We start from the raw sequence: 20,245 nt of genomic DNA, 5'->3' as shown, positions 1-20,245 counted from the left end.
CTTTTTGGAATGAATGGACAGTTTAGTGCTAGATATTGAGATGTTTAATTGCTGGCCACGGAGCATCAGACTGCAAGCTGGGGTGGGTATTTTGTGACTTCCTGGAATTTTCTCATTTGCTGGAAGCCTTTTGACACAGAGACAAAGTAGTGTTTATTGGAAAAAACAAGAATGGGTGGATTATGCTGTTATGCAGCTTCAAAATTGATTTTGCTTTTCAGATCCCTGCCTTAGCTTCACAGACCATGAACATTCGCGTGTAGAGGTCAGCAGCCAACTTACCTGCAACACATTTACTCACATGTTAAACTCTATATGACAGCGGAGGCTAGTGGATTGCACACAGGATTAAGGCCAAGGGCTTGTCACTTGACTGCCTCAGTGTCCTTCACCTAGAAAACGAAGCTTGTCTCATAATGTTGTTGTGCATATTAGTCAGGATTATGCTGATTCAAAGCTTGTCTTCTCTACAATGTCACCTTGAGTTAGCCTGACGCTATTCCACACCCAAAAATGCCGAACTCAGGTCAAGTACTGATTTCAGTTTGAGCAAGCTAGCCTTTCAGAGGGTATGGATTGAAGTTTGGGTGCTGAGGAAGGAGGATGTAGTACAGGGGAGCACAAATACTCTGCGCCACAGTAATCAAATTACTGCATACCTGGAAGTGGTGTTTTTGCAGCTCCCTGGAGTTAACTTTTCATAGGAGCGAGGCCAACTTGTGGTATCGTGAACTAATTGTTGCGGGGAAGACAAGCCTGCAAGTGTCTTTCTCCATTTTCTAAAGGCAAACGTATTCACTGCTGTGATCTCTGAGGGCCTTGAACGGCAAGGAGTTCTCCCTTGTCTCCCCCCTTGGGAAGCCCTGTATGTCCCCAGCCACACACCACCAAAGGAAGAGAGCAGTGTCTGCCCTGGGGAGCCTGGGAGGGAGTATAACCTGCACTGCAGTGCCTCTTGGAACTCTCTGTGGGCGGATGTGGTTACTGCTCAGTACTGTGCTCTTGTGCAGAGGTCCTCAGACTGTGGCCTGCGGGCTACCAGTGGTTCACAAGCTCAATTCAGATGGCCCTTGGATCATTCCCTCTGAGGTGCGCAGCTGGGCAGTCACACAGACAAGAACGAAGGGCTGCTCGTGTAATTAGCGACTTGCAAACAGGGTCCACTAATTAGGTACCTGGAGCCACCCATGTAAGGTGAGGTTGTGGGCTTGGGAAATAGCAGGAAAGTGGGGGCGGGAACATTGGGGTGGGCTGGGAGAAATAGGAGTGGGTGAGTGGGGAGAACTTGGGGGATCCAGAGCTGTGATGATTAGGTGACTTTCCCCACGTCTGAGGCTGTGGCTGCTGGGAAGGGAGGGCCCTCCTTCCCGGCCTCAGTTCTGTGGCTGCAGTAGTAAAGGAGAGACCCCTACTAGTATTAAAATATGAATTGTGTGGGTAGTTTGTACTGTCAACGCTTTCCTATCTGGCAGCCCCAGGACCAGGAGGCTGACAGATACTCAAATATTCTGGATAATAGAGAGGTATACCTAGCAATATATTACTGTATTTATTTGTATTTACTTTCACTGTCCTGTCCTTATGGAAAACATACTTAGGGTTAAAATGACCGGTTATTTGATAGTTCTGGATAATAGACTGTGTGACAAAGTCAGTCCTGTTCCTGGGCTTCTGGCCTCTATTCATTCCACTGATCCCACTTGCAGGCCCAGTTGCCCTCACTGGGGTAAAGAGTGGTCTGGGGGAACCTGGCCCCTGCCCACTTGTTCTGGGTTCTGGCCCAGGGACCCTCTGTGGCTGCTAGTGGGAAGGGCTGACTCCTGTAGCCTTTGGCACAGCAGGTCTTCTCCCTGGGCCACTTCCCCAAACAATTCCCCCGGGTACCTCCTCCAGGCTGCAGCAGTAACAAGCCCCCCCCCAGCACAATCTGCTGAAGCTCCTCACCTCCCTCTGTGGTTTCCGGTGTTCCTGATCCTCTCTCCTGCTCCTCTCAAACCTGCTGTCTCCCACTACTGTAGTGTCCTCACCACCTGCCTCTTTCACGCTCTCTCCCCACTCTTCCCACTGTGAAGGGTTTTTAAAGGTCTCTTATTAGACCAGTCAACTGGCTCCGGTTAGACTGAGCCATCTCCCGCCCAGCTGCCTGTGATTGCCCTGCTCCTGCTCTGCAGGCCCTTCTGCTTTTTGGGCTCCCTCTGAGGGAGCCCTGTGCCCTGGACCTACCACAAATGCCAGGTATGAAAATTTACTGTATAATAAAATGTTAATTATTAAGAGGGTTTTTTTAATACAGCACTTTTATCCAAAGTCCCTCGTGAAAGTTAGCTAACAATGCAAACAACATTTAGGAAGATGAGTAAGTTGTATGCAAGACCCTCCACAATTTTCAAGTGGTCAGTGGGGGTGTGGGGTGTGGGAGATAAGAGCCATTGCCCTAGTGTGTATCTACAACAGCATGGGATGGGGGGACCAGCAACCTGAAGCCTGCGTGTCAGAGCCAGGTCAGCTGGATTGGGCTGTGGGGCCATAACTCTGTAGTGTAAATGTTTGGGTGCAGGTCCTACTGTTCTGTGAGGTTCCAGCCCTTGAGTTGCAGTTCCAGCCCCAATGTGTATATAGCTTTGCAGCCTGACCCTGAGTTAGCTGACCGGGGCCAGCCACCTGGAGTTGCAGCCATGCCAGCAATCTTTTGTTGGGGTGTAAGCACGCCGTTAATGGCAAAACTGAGCCTTTAGTGTTCATTCAGAGCTCTGAAGCTGTAAAGTGCTGTGTAGTGTAACTAAGTAATTATTACAAAGAAGAACACCAGCAAGAGCAGTCACAAAAGCCGCATGCAATTGGAATTGTTAACAAAAAAGTAGAATAATTTTTGGAAGGAACACTAATGTTTTTTCAGTCTCCCTTGATTTACGATTGGGTATGAGGCATTGTTAAAACTGTGGGTCAATCCCATCCAGGCAGAAGCCTGCCTGTGCACACACTGCTAACTCCAAGAACAATATGTGACCTAATCTGTGCTTAAAATGTAGAATGACAGGGTTAGGCCTGCTGAGCGCAATTCTGAGCCCCAGAGCAAAACAGTCAGTGGACCCCCTGGCATGCATGAGCCATGCCCATGCAGACAGGTCCCCTGGAATGTGTGTGGTGCTGTGCCTGCACCAGCGGATGCCCAGCAAGCTGCTGGAGGTGCAGCTGGGTGCCCTCTTCCAGCGTGGCTGGTGCTTTCACATGCCCACCCAGTTGGGTTGCCAAGTGTCGAATTGAGCAAACTCGAAAGGCTCTTGTGCTATGCCCTGCTCCGCCCCTTCTCCAAGGCACCCTTGACCTGCTCCTTCTCTGGGGCCCTGCTCACTCCTCCTCCCCATCACTCTCTCTCCCACCCTCCTCACTTTCACAGGAGGGGGGCAAGATAGGAGTTTGGGGGTGTGGGAGGAGGGCTGGGGGCAGGCTCTGAGTGGGAATTGGGATGATGGGTGCGGGTTCTGGGCTGGAGCAAGGGGTTGAGGTGCAAGAGGTGGTCGGGACAGCACTTACCTTCTGGGGCTTCTGAAAGCAACTTGCATGCACCCCTGGCAGTGGGCTCCTAGGTGTGGGGGGGCAGGGGATCTCCATGCACTGCTGTCTGCAGGCATCATCCCTGCAGCTCCCTTTGACTGCAGTTCCCAGCAAATGAGAGCTGTGGAGCCTGCGCTTGGGATGGGGTGGGGCAGTACACAGAGACCATGGCGTGCCCCCCCTCCCAGTGGCCACAGGGGCGAGCTGGCTGCTTCTGGGAGCACTGCAGAGTGAGGATAAGGGAGCATGCCTTAACTCTGCTGTGTTACAGGTGGCAGCAGCCGGGGCTCCCTGGGCTCTTTTAAGGTGCCCAGGCCTCTTAGTAATTGCACCCTTCTTCCCCCACTAGCCCCCGTCTGTGGACATGGACAGGGCTATGTTTTTCAGGCATTTGAACAATTCAGGTCCTGCAGTGCTGTACTGAAGCTGACCTAGCCCTCTGTAGATGTGGCTAAACTGATAGAAGCATGAGTTCATCTACTTAGCTGCTTAGGCCTGGGGAGATGGGTTACCTACAGCAATAGCAATTCCCTTCTCTCTGGGTGGGAAGCAACTATGCTGTGGTGTAACAGGAACACAGCTGCAATGCTCTGTCTGGGCTGCTACAGTGCCTGTAGCATAGACGAGCCCACTAGCTTTACACAGGAAGAAGCGGTATAGAACCAGATTGTTTCAGTCTTATTCAATCACATCTCTCCGCCATTGAAAGCAAGGGTGGATGGCACTAGCTGCGAGACCAGCAAGGTACAGGTCATGGCCTGCACAGCTCCTGGTAGTACTTTAACAGCTAACTCTTATGCTTTTCACTGGGCGATCTCAAGGAGATTAGTGTCATTATACCTATTTTAGAGGCAGAAAACTGAGGCACAGAGTAGGAAGCTGACTTGCCTAGGGTCATTGAGCAGGGACTAGAATGCAGGTCTCTGAGTCAGTGTTCTGTCCACTGCAGGTTAAACCTCTCTAGTCTGGAACACTCTCATCTGGCATGATTTTAGTTAGTCGGACGACCACTTGTCATAGGCTTGACCAAGTTTCCCATGGTCCCATAAAGTTTGTTTACAGCCACCAGTCCTGGTTCTAAGTGTTTTGGGCTGTTATGCAGCTCTAATTTATCATTAAATGTCTTCTAAGAGCCCAGGAAGCAGTGGAAGTGTTGGTAAATTTGCTAGAAAATATTGACCTACTGTCACCTGGCAAATTCTTTTATCCAGCACTGGTCAGGTCTCAAGGGTGCCAGATGAGAGAGGTTCAACCTGTAGTTTGATTGCTGTGGAAGACAGCATTGCCAGTGCTTAGCTGCAGTAATTTGTCACTGGACTGCTCCTCCCTCCATGCTCTGAATTTTGACCTTTCTTAATTTTTGCTATTCGACCTTTTCAAAGTTACTGAGTAAATGAATCAATCAATCAGCAGATGCAGCACGCAATGACTGTTAGCAGTTATTGTCCACATTAATATATGGTGACTTAGAAAAGAGAGAGATGTCTGAGCAAAGTTAGTGATGATTAAAGGTGTTTTTAATTATTAGACAGTCACTGACTGTATTATCTGCTAGTAGCTGCCTGAGTTGATGAGCATAATGGGTAGAATTGTGTGGTAATTCAGGCTGCTTCTACACATGCCACCTCCGATGGGAAGTGGCATGGTAATGAAGCAATTTGAAGCAGGCTAATGAGGTGCTAACATGCATATTCAGCATCTCATTAGCATAATGGCAGCTGCACGAATTTCAAAGTGCAGACTTTGGATTGCAGATTGACAGTGTACTCCGATCCAGTTCTGTGGGAGTTAAGGGGATGTCAAACTGGGGTGCTTACTTTGACGTTGCCCCCGTCTTCACCATCAATCTGCAATTCAAAGCCTGGGCTTTGAAATTTGTGAGGCCACCATTACACTGAGGTGCTGAACATGCATGTTACTGTCTCATTAGCCTGCTTCGAATTGCCTCATTACCATGGCACCTCTGACAGGAGATGGCATGTGTAAAAGCAGCCTAAGACAGATTATTTGGGTTTTGATCAAAACCAATCATTAAATAGAAACACTGAAAGTAAGAGAGTGCTTCCAGCCTCTTTCGTTTACACAAAACTAGGAATTATTCCATTGAAATACATGATGTTACATGGATAGTAACATTTTGCATTGGAGTAATAGGCCTTCAGGCTAGAAGGGGGCCACCATCTCTGAATTTACTGATTGTGGAAGTGAAAAGCAAATGGGCCAGTTGAAAGACAGATGTGTGGATGCCTGCACTCTGATAGCCTGGTCAGGCTCCTGGGCAGGGGAAGGGAGGAAGGGGCCTGTACTGTGTCCCGGAAGGGGTGGGGCCTCAGGCGCAAAGGGCAGGGCTGTGCCATCAGGCAGCCTTCAGCACTCCCTGGAGCGTGTTGCATGGCACTCCGGCCACAATGGTCAATCAGGAGCTCCAGACCCATTTGTATTGCAGGGCCGTGGGTTTCCAGCCCTGCGTACCACCTCACCATTGGTGGGCCTGCCTGCGTGCTTACCGTTCTTGACCTTCAGTCTTGACTCAGCTAATTCTATCTTGGACCTCTCTTCTCAGCAAAGTTTGACTATTGCAACAGTTTGCAAGGAGGACTTTTAACATGGACAAACCAGGTGGCGATCAATAAACTTACTCTGTTTGGCTTCAGATCCTGTTTGTGTCCTGATGTGCAGCAGGGAAGCATGTGCACATCACGTCTCCCCACCCTAGTCATCTCTAAAGATAGCTTGACAAGATCACTGCTGGTGCCAGCACGGAGGATGTCCTATGGCCTGAGCAATAGGTCACCATTTGTCAAGCAGCCTTGAAAGAGTTAACGCTCAAAGGAAGTCAAGAGACAGCTTCAGCTGATTTGGCCCACTCCAGTAGTTTCCACTATCCTCTGCCAGGGCAGATGTAGCGTGCTTCTAGCCCAGGGAGGCTTAGCCTGTTTGGCAGTACTATGTGAGGAGGCCAGATGGAGGGGATCTTTCAGAGGGACATTGCACAACAGGCAAAAACCTGATTGAGAATTAGGTGATCTCCAGCACAATTGTAACTTAGTCCAAACTGCAAGGCCTTACTAGTGCTTCATCATTCTGACTAGAGCAATTTCCTCTGCCCTGGCTTGGCAGGGAAGTGTTCTTGAGAGCATAGCTCTCTTCCTTCTCTCTCTCTTTCCTCGTTTCTCACTCGGACCTCTTCATGCAGCCGTGGCCTGCTCTAATGGTACGTTCCAATGGAACTGTGGGCCTGGCATCGGGTTCGTGGGCCGGTGGCGTTGCCTGAAGTGGAGAAATAATGGGGCATCTGGCATAATCCTTTGCCCACAAAGGCAGACAGCCTACAGTGCGTACCAAGCACTCGTAGAGGTTTCCCAGGACAGTTACCTCCCAAAAGTGGGGCTCTTGAGAACACCCAGCAAGTGGCAGCCCCGACATGCAGGATAGTTCTTTCTCGGAGACTAGCCCACAAATCTGAACTGAATGACAGCAGGGTGGGTATGAGCAGAGGAAGCTCCAGTACCCAATACCTGGACCCAGAATAGCAGGAATTATCAAATCAGACCAGTAGTCCAGGTCACCCAGTTCTTGTTTTTCACTTTGCTCAGTACAAGCTGTGTTTGAGGTAAACCTTGAAGTGGACAATAAAGGGATTAAGGAATATTCTATCTGTAGGTATAGGTTTTTTTCCTGACCCCTGTCAATTAGTTCTTGGCATATGCTCTGACAACAAGAGGGTGTATACCTCTTCCTTTTTTATAGTATTTTCCTTGTCAGCATAAATGTGTAGTCTTCTGCATCCTGTTACCTCCTTGACTGCAATATCTTGTAGCAGGGACTTTGACAGGTAAAATTTGCCTCGTATTAAGTTTTTCTTATCTCAGTCTTAAATGTATGGCTTTTAAACTTTCTTTGAATGCCCTTATCTTTCCTATTTATGAACAAGTGAACAGGAATGACTCATTTCCCTTCTCTATCCCATTGATTATTTTGTTTATATTAAGTCACTATTTATTCATCTTTTCTCGAAACTGAACAGACCCAGATCTCTTAAGTGTCTACATATAGGAGGTCCCTAGAAACAAAGATAGGTTCGCTACAATCCATAGAGTTGTCAGAAAGACCTGGACACGACAGATGTGTAATAGCTGAGGTCTTGTACTCTTCATGCTATGGCTGTTCTCCTGCATGCTGAATGCCTGTTACAATTAAAAAATGGTTCATTTGGTCTGGCTACAATTTTAAAAACAGTGTAGGGGTGTTTCCTCTTTGAGGTTACAGAGAATTAATTATGTGCATGGCTCCCGTAGGTGCAAGTCAGCAAGACGAGAGGTTCCCCTTAAGGACTTAGTAAGTGTAGCAACAACATCAGTAAAATGAGATGGTTTTTGGAAAGCCAAAAGCCAAAAACACCTTTTTTGGTGAATATGATCTTGGGAGGTATTAGAAACAGCCTGTCTGGGAAGTGAGAAGTCCAGCTGAGCCTTTGTTTACATTTGTTTCCAAGCATTGGTATGCTGAGTTAGGGAACAGTTATTATAAAGAGAGGTATAAGCTGTGCCTTTCTCCTCTCCACATGCCTGGAGTTAGTTGCAGTATTTCATCCTGTTTTTCTTCAGAAGTTACGATGGACTTGAGAGTGTCTCCCCATTTTTTTTTTTTTGCTTCGGAAGTCTCATTCTCTCCCAGTGTCCCAAAACATTTGTATTTGTGCACTCAAGAGACTGCTTAAATATCTTATTAGGGTTTTTCCTCTTAATTTTGTGCTTTTTCCAATCGTGTTTATTAGTTTTCTCCTGTATAATTTGCAACATTCTCCCAGTTTGAAAAAGGTGCCAGTCTGTCATCTGAGATTTTTTTGCTCCTGGCAGAAATTATTTCTCTCTGAAAGTGTTTGGGAAGCAGTTTACAATGCAAGGTGATTTGGGTTGTTTGGGCAATGGACCTAAACTAATGTACCCTTTAGAAACATGACCCAAGCATGAGTAGCTTCTGGCTGAGTAATTGAGGTGCTTGAGGAATGGCATTCTCAGCTGGCAGAAACCAGGATTAATCAGCATTTGAGAGTGGTTCTCAAGCAAGGGTAGATGTACCCTCGGGCTATGCAAAGGTCTGCTAGGGGGATATGTCAACTCATCTCAATAATTTGTCAGAGCTTTTAATGCAGCTTGTTGTAAAATGAGTGAAGTCAGTGCAAACTAAAATTTCATCAGACAAATATTGGTTCATATCGCTCCATATACGCTGTACACTGAAATATAAATACAATCTGTTATGATTTTTATTTTATAATTATATGGCACAAATGAGAATGGAAGCAATTTTTCAGTCATAATATGCTGTCATACTTTTGTTTTTTCATGTCTGATTTTTTTTGTAAGCAAGTAGTTTTTAAGTGAGCTGAAACTTGATGGTACACAAGACAAATCAGACTCCTGAAAGGGGTACAGAAATCTGGAAAGGCTGACAACCACTGGTTCAAGGGATTATGAATATCTAAATGGAGCCAATTAGAAGCAAATGTCACTGTTCCATCCCAACTCATTGGGGGACCGACTATGACTAGGACAATTTCCTGAGCGTTGAACATCTCTAGTGTGGCACCCTTGCGACCTGACTGGTGTCAAATGAGAGAATTTTCCAGACCATGGGAGGTCAGTATTGTCTAGCAACATTACCAGCACTTAGAAGACATTTAGGGATAAATTACAATTAAATAACAGCACAGAACACGAAGGGCCAGGACTGGGTGGCTGTAAACAAACTTTATGGGACCACAGCAAACTTGAACACACCCATGATAAGTGGTCATCTGGCTAATTAAAATGAGGGTGGATTAGGGATGTTGCCAGACAAGAGAGTACCAGCATAGAGAGGTTCAACATGTATCTATCTTTTCCATATTGTGTAGCTTTCTAAGTTCTCTCTTTAAACTCCCATCTCGGGACTCCATCACATTGGCTGTATTGGTAACATCCTCTGATCCAGATTTTTCTTCCACAACTGTATGAATGTGTCATTATTCTTTGTCTTTTTCTTAATTTACAGGTAGAACTTCACGTCCACCTGGATGGAGCCATTAAACCAGAAACAATTTTACACTTTGGCAGGTGAGTTGTTTAAAAAATAATAATTTGCTTCAGTGCGTTTAGCTGGTTGCTTTGATTTTTTTAAGAAGATTTCTTGGACAGAAGCAGTTCTGTGTACATAAAGGATATGGCTAGAATTTGGCCCTGCCCTTGCTGGTTCTAGCTGTTGGCTACAATTGTGTTTATGCATCCTTTTCATTAGCAAGGTTCTATGATAGAAAGATAAGGGTTTTTTTTTTTTTATTTTTAAATTTTTTACTGAGCATTGCTAGCCAAACTCTCCTACAGATCACTGTGTACCTCCATCCAGTTCTCATACAAAAAGTTCACGGTTCCCTGCTGGGCATGGACAGCTGTTTGAAATTATATGCAAACAACAAAGGGCTGTCACTACAGTGGTGCTAGTCAGAGTATAGACCAGTACTAACTTAATGCATGATGCACAGAGTGGTCAACTTTCTAATAGTGTAGTATTGAAACTGAACTGACTCGATGTCATGTACGTAAGCAATATGGAATCTAGTTTCCCCCATCCTTCTCCTCACAAGCCACAAACCAAACAGAACAATTAAAAACATGAGCAACTTGCATGGGGAACAGGTTTTGTGGTTAGGCTTCCAAATAGATCATAGAATGAATGAGGTACGAGTCCATTTTTAAATATATCCATAAGACACTGCGGTGTTCTGTCACATTAATAACTACAAGAATTCTGCAATGGGTAAGCAACCCTAATGCTCCAGCATTGCCCTGGCTGTCTGTTGTGTTTGACTGCCTGTCCCTAGTCTGCAGAAAGCAATTGGCTGGGCCGGTTGTACCTGTTGTGGTGTTAATACTAGAGTGTGTGTGTTCAGCAGGTCCCCCCCCACCCCCCACTTGTCGTGCAATGTTATTTCTCTGTTTGATTCTGCTTGCCCATCTTGCATCCAGACTGGTGGCATACTTAGTGCTGTGTGAATAACCAGATATTTGGATCAGGAGCAGATGTGGAAAAGATTGTTTTGGGCTGACCTAGAGGGAAAGGAGTGGCAGGGGTTCTCTGTGTGCTGCCTTGCCTCAGTGCTGCCCCCCACAGCTCCCACTGGGCCACAAACAGGGGCAGTGTTGGGAAGGGTAGCTCCAAGTCACTGTCCGCGTCCCACCCCTGCTGCCCCGAGCCTCGTGATGTGGTACAACAGCACTGTAAGAGATCATTTTCATCCCTGGGCAAAGTAAATAATTTAACAAGGTAAGGATCTGGCCCTGGACATTTAGACGAGATAAACCTCAAACTTCTTCCAGAGGTGAAGGTTTATTTTCAGGTAAGGGACGTTGGCAAACAATGACAAATCTCTAAGTACAGTGGAAATCTCTCTTGCTGGCAATGTCATGGTTAGGTTGAATCTGAGAATGAGTCTTGGTAGGGTCTTTCCCACATCCTGACAAATAACAGTTCCATATAGTTGGGTGGAGGAGCTCTAGCCAGGAAAGCAGTTTCCAGTAGAAATGGATCACCCATGGCATCATCTAAGACAAATTGGAACATGTGATAAAATAGTTTTCTGTGGTGAAGAAATGACTTCTCTGGCCAGGGCAATCTTAGAACTGGCACTAGTTTCTGCAATGGGGTCCACATAAATATTCAGAACGTGCATCAAGAAAATCCATTAATTGATGGGTGTCCCTTTGTATGTTGTGTGTGAATTCCCTTTAATTTCATCTACCTATGCATCTCCTCAGAGCCGAGAAGTGGGTTAAAGATTTCAGGGTCTGGATAGGTATCCTGAGGGATTCATTGATACATCTAACTCCCTGGAGCTATTCAACTTCCTATGGCATGGTGCATTATTGTGTTCTGTCGTACCTGAGGGATTCTCTTCACTCCTGTAGACTGGAGTGTCCCTACTTCACCCACCTGAGGGAACTGTGCTTGCAACTTGGCAGGAGCCTGGGGATGCCCCACTCTTGTATAGAATGGAGAGGACTGCAGTTATTTTCATATCTACTGTAAAGCTGGCACCTATAAAAGCAATTGCTCCAACGTACAGTGTTTGTTTCAGGGTAGAGCAAAAGTGTGTGTGTGTTTGTGCTGATATAGTGTTTTATGGAGGGAATCTGTTTCAAAAATCCGTCCCCAAGCATAGAATGCTCCTTGTGATCATGACACAAAAATGGCTTAGTACAGATCAAAACTGCACATATCTAAATTTGCTGGGTGGTGATTGACTACATCTAAACAATGCGACGTTGTAGTGACGTGAGAGAGACTGTACGCTGGTGCTCTAAAACTTGTGTTTGTGGTCTCTGAACTCCCTAAAACTGTGTGTTTGAATCCTTTCAGGCACTCACCAACCTTTTATAATACATACGTTGACTTCCAGACAGTGTAGTGTGCCTATGTCTCTTATTCTTTATATGTGTGGATGATACCAAATTGCCTGCATCCAGCCCACTCTAGTTGAATGAACCATTGACAGAGTCCTTCAGGAAGGATTGGAATGAGGGTAAGATAAGGGCCTGGTTCAAGGGCTCAGGGTGAGCTGGGTTCTACTCGCAGAGCCAGGTGATGAAGTGTCTGCCATTTGAACTGGGCAAGTCGTTTGTCATCAGAGTGGAAAGGGTGAAATGGGAAGGAGTAGTACTTAATCACGGTGAGCGATGAATGCTGAGCGTGAGGGTCTTAATCTGTGCTAACTGCCTTGGCCTTTGAACTCTGAACATAGTGTAGTTTTCCCACATCACACAGCACGTGTACATGGAGCAGATTAGCCATACCAGCCAGGAAGACAGCCTGATAGGCGGTGTAGTTGACTGTTGGAACTGGAGAAGCCCAAGACCTCAGTAATGAGATCTGGAGCTTTCCCCATCCAGCTCACAAGCTCAGACTACCCACTTTTGGTAGAGGTGGATGGGCTTTCCTATCTAGAAACTCATTTGTGGCTTCTCTGTGAAGAGGATTGTGTGTCAGCCATAGTTCCTAATGAAAAGATTCCCACACCAGAGAAACCACATCACAAGTGTTGTCTATTTCTGGCAGCCTCAGAAGAAAGATCATGGGTTCACTGACTCCAGGGACTCACAATCAGCAAACGTGACAAGGTTTAGTTAGCAGCTGAGTTCAGATAAGTAAGCTGATGTTTGTTGGCAGGGCTTTCGTCTCTGTAGCTGAGGCTGGACATGATTTCTTGAAATCATGAGGCACTTATGCTTCCAGGACCAGGAAGTACCAAGGCACCAGGAAAACAGTTTCCGTTTTGCTTTAATTTCTTTTGGATAGTTCTGAATCTTATTGCTAACAGAGATCAGAATCCTCTCTTATCCAGGTGGGACTCCTGAGGCACCAAGGTGAGACATTATTGGGAAGACTGAGCTGTCTTTTGCCTGTGCTCAGGCTTGCCAATGGGTTGGGGGAGTAGCAAAGGAGACAACCGTCCAGGGACTTGAGTAATTTAAAAGGACTTGGGGTACCCCAGCTACCGCCACCAGCAGCACAGTGGTGCTTTCCTGCTTGCTCTGCGCCACTCCCAGAAGGGGCCATCAGGTTCCTGTGAAGAAGAAGGTCTCCCTGCCCTGAGTACCAACTCCACTGCTCCTGTTGGCAGGGCACTGCGGCCAGTGGCAGCTGTGGGGGTGGTGCCTGCAAGCAGTGGCACACAGCGCTCCCCTAGCCTACACCCAGGAGCTGTTGCCAGAGGGTTGTGCCGGTTGCTTTTAGGTGTCACCTGAGTAAATGCTGCCCCTGTGACCCACTCCTGCACCCCTGCCCAGTGCAGCACCCCTCACCTCCTTTCACACCCAGACTCCCTCCCAGAGCCAGCATTACCTAAATGTCAGGTGGGCCACAGCCACGTGGCGGCAGCTTGTGCGCGCATGAGGGCCCACCAACTGTTCTGCTTTTGAGCCTGGAATTGCTGTCAGTGGGTCAGCCTGTGCTGTGTCTGTTCTGTGGGGAAATACACTCAGAGCAGGCATCGGCAGTACTGGCTGTAGTTCCAAGTAAAAGTGTAACCCATCTTCTTGTCTGTGAACTGTGCATCTCTTTCTAGGAAAAGAGGAATTTCGCTCCCTGCAGACAGTGCTGAAGGGCTGTCGCAGCATATCAGTTACAATAAACCGCTCACTCTCACCCAGTTTCTAGAAAAGTTTGCTATCTACATGCCTGCTGTTGCGTAAGTAATTTACTTCCTGGTAACTGCTGCACATTTCTCGTTGGTCTCAAGCACTGGAAAGCTAGAATTGCCGATTGAGAATGCGTGGGGGACTCTTAAGTCCCAAAATGTATCCATCTCCCTGTACTGTGATAATGAGGATTGATAAGCAAATACAAGGAAATAAAAATCACTTGCTTCTGGAAAGTGGGGGAATAAGCTTTTGCCCAGCTGCTTTAGAGTTAATGCAGTCAGCTCTGCCACCATGCCAGGAGCCAAGTATCAGAGAGGTAGCTGTATTAGTCTGTATCTTTTGAGAACAACAAGAATCTCTGTGGCACCTTATAGACTAACAGATATTTTGGAGCATAAGCTTTCGTGGGCAAAGACCCACTTTGTGGGATGCATCTGATGAAGTGGATCTTTACCCACGAAAGCTTATGCTCCAAAACATCTGTTAGTCTATAAGGTGCCACAGGGATTCTTGTTGTTCAGGCCAGGAGAGAAGCTAAATGGCTCACTACCCACCAAAGGACTCTGGCATTCTAATTTCTGAGGCCAGGTCTAAAGTATGATGAAAAATCATTTTAAGATACATAACCCCAGCTCCACGAATTGGGTAGTTGGAGTAGATGTATCAGAAATCGATTTGTCCTCCTGTTCCCACGGCAAGATGCTGATGGGAGAAACCCTCCTGTCAACTTCCCTTACTCCTCATGACAGCGAGGAGTACAAGGGTCGACGGTGGCGCCTTGATGGTTCAATTTAGCGTGGCCTCACTAGGTATGCTATATTGACCCCCGGAAGATTGATCACTGCTGTATCTGTCTTCCAGTAAGTGTAGATGTGCTCTGAGTGTGTGAAGAGCTTTTTCTTGAGCTGGTGAGACTATGAAGTGTTCAGACCTGCAGCCAGCCCACTGTCCCCAATCTTGTTGGTCAGCCCAGAGGTTCCTGAGAAGTCGTAAGTCAGACTAATCCTGTCCTTGTCCTTACAGGGGGGACCACGATGCTGTGAGAAGAATAGCTTATGAGTTAGTAGAAATGAAAGCAAAAGAAGGCGTGATTTATGTTGAGGTCCGGTACAGCCCTCACCTCCTTGCCAACTGCAGTGTCTGTCCTGTTCCCTGGGACCAAAAAGAGTGAGTGAATCGCTAAAGTGTAAGACATTGTGAACACGGCACGCTGAGATCGTCACAAAAACCACTGACCAGCCAGTACCTGCAGGGTGGCCGTGTTAGTCTGTATCTGCAAAAACAAAGGAGTCCTTAAAGAATCACGGATTTATTTGGGCATAAACTTTCGTGAGCAAAGACCCACTTTGCCCAATGCAAAATGGGAAACTCTGTTTTGCTCCCGGCGCATGCTAACTTGAGAGACAGATGTTCATTGTTTAGATGCATAATTGTGTGCCTAATTTATGTGTGCAATTACAATAGCTGTCTAGCACATAACTAATTAGACACGTTTGCTCGTAATCCCCCAGGTACAGGGTAGCTGACAGCCACACCAAGGTGGGTGGAGCCTGGCTCTGTGCTCCCAGAAGCCACGGGCAGAAAGGACAGAGCTGGGGCAGTGAGCGCACCACACCTCTCCCCACTCCCACCATAGCCATCAGCACTGTCCAGAGAACGGTGCACCGCCCAGCCCTTAGAGCTGCCTGCAGCATGCGGCGCAGTGCTACGGGGTGATTTAAAGGGCCTGGGGCTCCCGGCCTCTATTGGTAATGCAGCACTGGTGGCACCCAGATCCATGGGCCCTTTAGAGTTGCTGGGCTCTGGGGTAGCTGTGCCGTTGTCCCCCTCTCCCCTGCAGAGGACCTGCCCAGTGAGCAAGCACCATTTTGAGCATTATACGTAGAAATTAGTGTGTGTAATTACGCACACTTCATATGTGCAGAAATTCCTAGGGGGTAGCTGGGTGTGTCTAACTTTTAAAAACAACAAGCTGTCCTGTGGCACCTTGGAGACTGACTAATTTATAAGGCCGTGAGCCTTTGAGGGTAAAACCCACTTCATCACATGAGTTGGTGGGTTTTACCCACAAGAACTCACAACCTAATACATTTGTTTGTCTCTGAGGTGCCACAGCACTGCTTGTTGTTCAGTTTTGCTCCTAAACTACATGCAGAACTGAATCCATACAGGTGCATTGCAAAGCACAGGTTAAATTACATTAATATCCCTTAACAAGGCTGTTCCATCTGTTTTTTGCAAAGCACTTTCTCCTCTTGCACTGTTTTCAACACAGGCAAGGAGAAGCTGAGCCCTGGGTGTCAGTTAGTTGATGTATAATACAGTCCTTGTTTATGCAGGACCTGAGGCAACACACCTTTTATTTCTGGCTGGAATGCAGAAACAGTCAGATGTACTTTTTCTCCCCCGTCCTCCCAAATGTTTTTCATCTCATAACTGCTCCATATGCTCCTGTTTTCTGAGGACATCTTGCCGCAGGTGCATTGTCTTGTCTGTGCAGAAACAGCTGTTCTCCCTTAAAGGAGTCACCAGATTTCAGAGAGACATCCCTCCGCCCATAGCACCCGCTTCAAAATGAAACATTCTCTGCCAGCAGAGCTGGTGGGCTGAGGCTTTGGGAACAGCCCTTGCTGCTTTCAGTTTCTTTGTCACTAGTGCTTTTGTCTCACTGATTAAACCAGCTGTGAGCTTTGCGAGGAGAACTCTGAGATTTCTCAAAAAATATGATGTGTAGCTTCTGCTGCTTTCTGTTACTCCACTCGCTGCTGCCAGGACAGTGCAAAGCTCTGCATCTTAATAAGACTTTCTGACTGGGCGGTGGGGGTGGGAGGAAGGCTCCTCTTTCCCAGCAGGCGACCTTGTTCATTTACTTAGAACTATACAGGGAGCTAGCATGGAGTTTGTGAAAGCGTCTCTCTCGGGCCAACACGCATCCCATGCAGCTCTGCAGTGCCGCCTCCTTCAGCCTCCAAACCGAGGTGGGTCACGGAGGAGCTCAGTCACAAAGGTAGCTAGTGCCGCAGATATACGCACAGGGAGAGTCAGAGCTGTGTCTTAGGGAGTCGCAGGCCTAACCTGTTCAGACACTTTCATGACTGCTCCCAGGTACCTCAGTAAATCAGGCCCTGGAAGTATGGATGGTGGCAGACGGTGCTCCCTCGTGCTCTGAGCAGGCTGGTCCAGCGTCCAATAGGCAGGCAGTGCAGAGAGCTCCTTTTTTGTATGAATGTAGTCCTTCGCTTTCTGCCGCTCTTCCACTCTAGTCAAATGGGTTGAACAGTGTTGGGAGCCTCCTGTTGTTAGCAGCCCACAGTACAAACTGCTCAGTGCTGTTATCATTCAGGAAGCCATTTCTCTTCCTCTGAGGCTGCTTCTACACTTGCCCCCTACCACTGGAGGGGGCATGGTAATGAGGCAATTTGAAGCAGACTAATGAGGTGTTAACCTGCATATTCAGCACCTCATTTGCATAACAGTGGCTGCCCAGATTTGGAAGTGCAGACTGACGTTGTAGATGGGGCAGCTTCGAAATAAGAGCACCACTTTAACACTCCCTTACTTCAGCCTAGTTTCAGTTCTGCTTCGAATCACCTCATTACCATGCCCACGTGCAGAAGCAGTCTCAGATTGCTAGGGGGACCAACGGTCCAGTATTGGGCGGGATGGTCCTGTATTTGGGGTGTGAAAAAGGCATCCCTTTTTATTTTTATATTTATTTTTAGTTTTCTGTCCTGTATTTAGGCCCTTGGGAGCTGGGGACGAGGCTGGGAGCACCTGCGGCTGCTGCTTCCCCAGCTTGGTGCAGCCAGGAGGAGCCGCCCTTTATCACACGCCCCCCCATAGTTCCGTGTCCTGTGTTTGGGACGGGGAGATATGGTCACTTTACAGATTGCTGGGGAGTCAAACCGTAGGAGCAGGCGAGCTAACTTCTAAGTTTTCTTCCTGCAGGGGCGACCTAACTCCGGATGAAGTGGTTAACCTCGTTAATCAGGGATTACGGGATGGAGAAAGGGATTTCAACATCAAAGCCAGGTCTATTCTATGCTGCATGCGCCATATGCCAAGTAATGTATTACAGTTCACCTGCTGCTCTGTTCCCTCCTTTACTGATCCTTTTGAGGGTGGGGGCATAAAATCTGACTTCTCTCCCAGTCTGGATTGAAGGATGCTAGCTCAGTTTTCCCTCTTTGGTTTTTAAAAGAAAAAGTAATTTCTAACCATCTTAGAGTGGTGCTCAGGGTGGTCAAAGCCACTTTGTGAGGGAGGCCAAAGCATGTACCCCTCAGTTAGATGAGAGTATCTTTTAAAGTGCCAGAGACTGCTTTGTGGTAGGTCTGACGTGTCCGTCTGTAAATATGCCCAAGCTATGGCAGGTATTTGAACCCAAGAGACTGGAGCAGTGCATTCTCTGCTGCTTCCATCGGAAGCTTTGAATGTCGTATGCATCAGAGGTGCAGGTGCAATAAAATACACTCTTTTGTTAGTTGAGAGGAGCCGTAAGGAGGCAAGCATTGCATACAGTGGCTCTCCTTTGGAGGTGATGGCAGTGTCCTGTGAGCGTAGCCCTGTACGACCATGGGAGTCGTGAAACCTGCGGGGTACATGGTGCAGAGAGTGGTGCTGCTTATGGGCTTGGCTTTCTTGATCTTGATTTCCCTTCTTTCCTCAGCCCTGGGGACAGGGGGACACAAACCATATGGCCAGTGAGCAATTGGATAGTGGGTGGTTATTTCACTACTTTCATTTTCCTTTTGGTTGCTGTTACTAGAAAAGTCCCTCCTGCTTTTATTCCCGCACAAAGCAGTGCGCTGCAAAGTGACACATTCTGTAGGTATCGTGCTGTCATTCTCTGGCTTTTACTTGTATTTCCCTGATTCTCACTTGCCTGTGCCAGCTCTCCAGCTTGCTGACTGAAGTACTGGGAGGCTGAAGATCCCTTCTTCCTGGCCGTGAGCTCAGGAGACCAGTCCAACTTAGTCTCAGTTTTCAGGGATGAATGAGGATTTGGGCCGGGGGCTGCTTTGTTTCAGCACAGATGACATTGGTCTTAATTTCAAAGAGGAAGAGAACTTCCCCTTTGTAGTTTTCCCAGCCTGTGCTAGAGCTGAGAGAACTCTAAATTGGAAGCCACTGAAGGATTGTGGTAGACTGTGCATTCAGCACCCACAATTTGCAGTGGGAACTGCACTTGCAAAACAGCTGCCTGTTGCTGACTGTGACTTCTGTGCCCAGAACCGTCAACCCAAGGGCTGAATTGGCAGCTTTCGGTCTCAAAATACTAGTGGAAACAGAACCTGGCTAGAGTCTCTGGTGCTTGTGTAGTGAGCAGTCACTTCCATAAGTTCCTCTGTCTAGTATCATAAGTATTGTGCTCAACACAGCACTATAGAGGCACTTCTCTGAGCACATACAGCGTGGATTGGTGATACTTGGGCAGATGCTGCCATTCTCCATCCCCTGCCCGCCCCATACTGGGATCGGCCTGTACTCCCAAGCCATGAAGCCCATGTAGCTAGAAAAGAGCCATTCAGCTGCCATTCCTGGATGCATTTTTAAGGGGACAGTGAAGGTGCACCCACAAGATTTTTTTTTTTTTGGGGGGAGGGGGCAGTCATCTGTTTGCCCACATGCAAACTCAGTGTCTTGTCACAGAGTCCTGGCCCCCGAGAGCCAGCCTGGACTGCAGGTGCGTTGTTAGAGGCCTTCAGAACATGTCTTGTGCTCTGAAGGTTCTTCAGAAAGATTGAACGAGATGGGACACATTGAGAAAAGCCCCATGTTTCCTAATCCGTTCGTGCTGCTGCTTCCCTTTATTAAACTATTTTTTTGTAAATTCTGCCCTCCTGTCACTTGCTCCCTAGGTCTTTCCAAGCTGTGGATTTGAACCTTGGAGCCTCCCTTACCTTAGGGCCTTCCATCCTCCCCCATTTTGTATTTTAGTTGACTACTGTTAGAAGCATCTCTGATTTTTCCGCTCTATGCTGTCCCCTCCCCCAAAGAGAAAACAAATCCCAAGTGCAGTGAGGTGAGGGTTAAATGAGGAAGTGCTGGGCTGGCAGCATTACCAAAATAAATCCCGCTTAGCCACATGCCTGGAGCTTCCTGAGTTCTTCATCTCTGCCCTTTTCACCCTTTTCTTCATTAGCTCAGAAAAGATGTTGCCATTTTCTTCTTTCTCGAAAGCAGAACCTTTTGTTTCTACTCATTAGCCTCAGTGAAATGTACTTCTCTTCCCAGCAGACTGTCCGTGGGCTGGATGGTTCTCTCCAAGGTTCTGGATGGTTTTGGAGTCCTCAGTGGTTTTACATGCATCTCTTTTTAAATTGCATCTGATAAATCTAGACTTGGAAAGGAGTATTTACTAAGGGATAAGCCGGGATCTCATCTGGCACCTGCAGATGTATTGCTGTGGACAGCAGAACAGCTAGCCACCTCACGCCTAGCAGCAAGGTGTGAGAGAGCCCTAATTGACACCTCCAGGAGGGGCAGAACTTCTGGAGGAAAAGGTGGGG

General features: G+C 47.4%; 1 protein-coding gene across 2 annotated transcripts in view; it reads left to right on the top strand.

The window, feature by feature from the left end:
* The window catches only part of ADA (adenosine deaminase), a 50,004-nt gene that overhangs the window by 6,245 nt on the left and 23,514 nt on the right, over positions 1-20,245 (top strand). For both annotated transcript variants that reach the window (XM_075011366.1, XM_075011365.1), the window contains exons 2-5: positions 9,592-9,653; positions 13,658-13,780; positions 14,757-14,900; positions 17,682-17,797. In XM_075011366.1, coding sequence (XP_074867467.1) covers positions 9,592-9,653; positions 13,658-13,780; positions 14,757-14,900; positions 17,682-17,797 — 445 coding nt within the window. The remainder of the gene's footprint in view (positions 1-9,591; positions 9,654-13,657; positions 13,781-14,756; positions 14,901-17,681; positions 17,798-20,245) is intronic.

This window comes from Carettochelys insculpta, chromosome 17 (genome assembly GCF_033958435.1).
Source record: "Carettochelys insculpta isolate YL-2023 chromosome 17, ASM3395843v1, whole genome shotgun sequence".
NCBI classification, from domain to species: domain Eukaryota; kingdom Metazoa; phylum Chordata; order Testudines; family Carettochelyidae; genus Carettochelys; species Carettochelys insculpta.
Note: the sequence above shows the minus strand (reverse complement) of the source record. Positions and strands in the feature narration are given on the sequence as shown.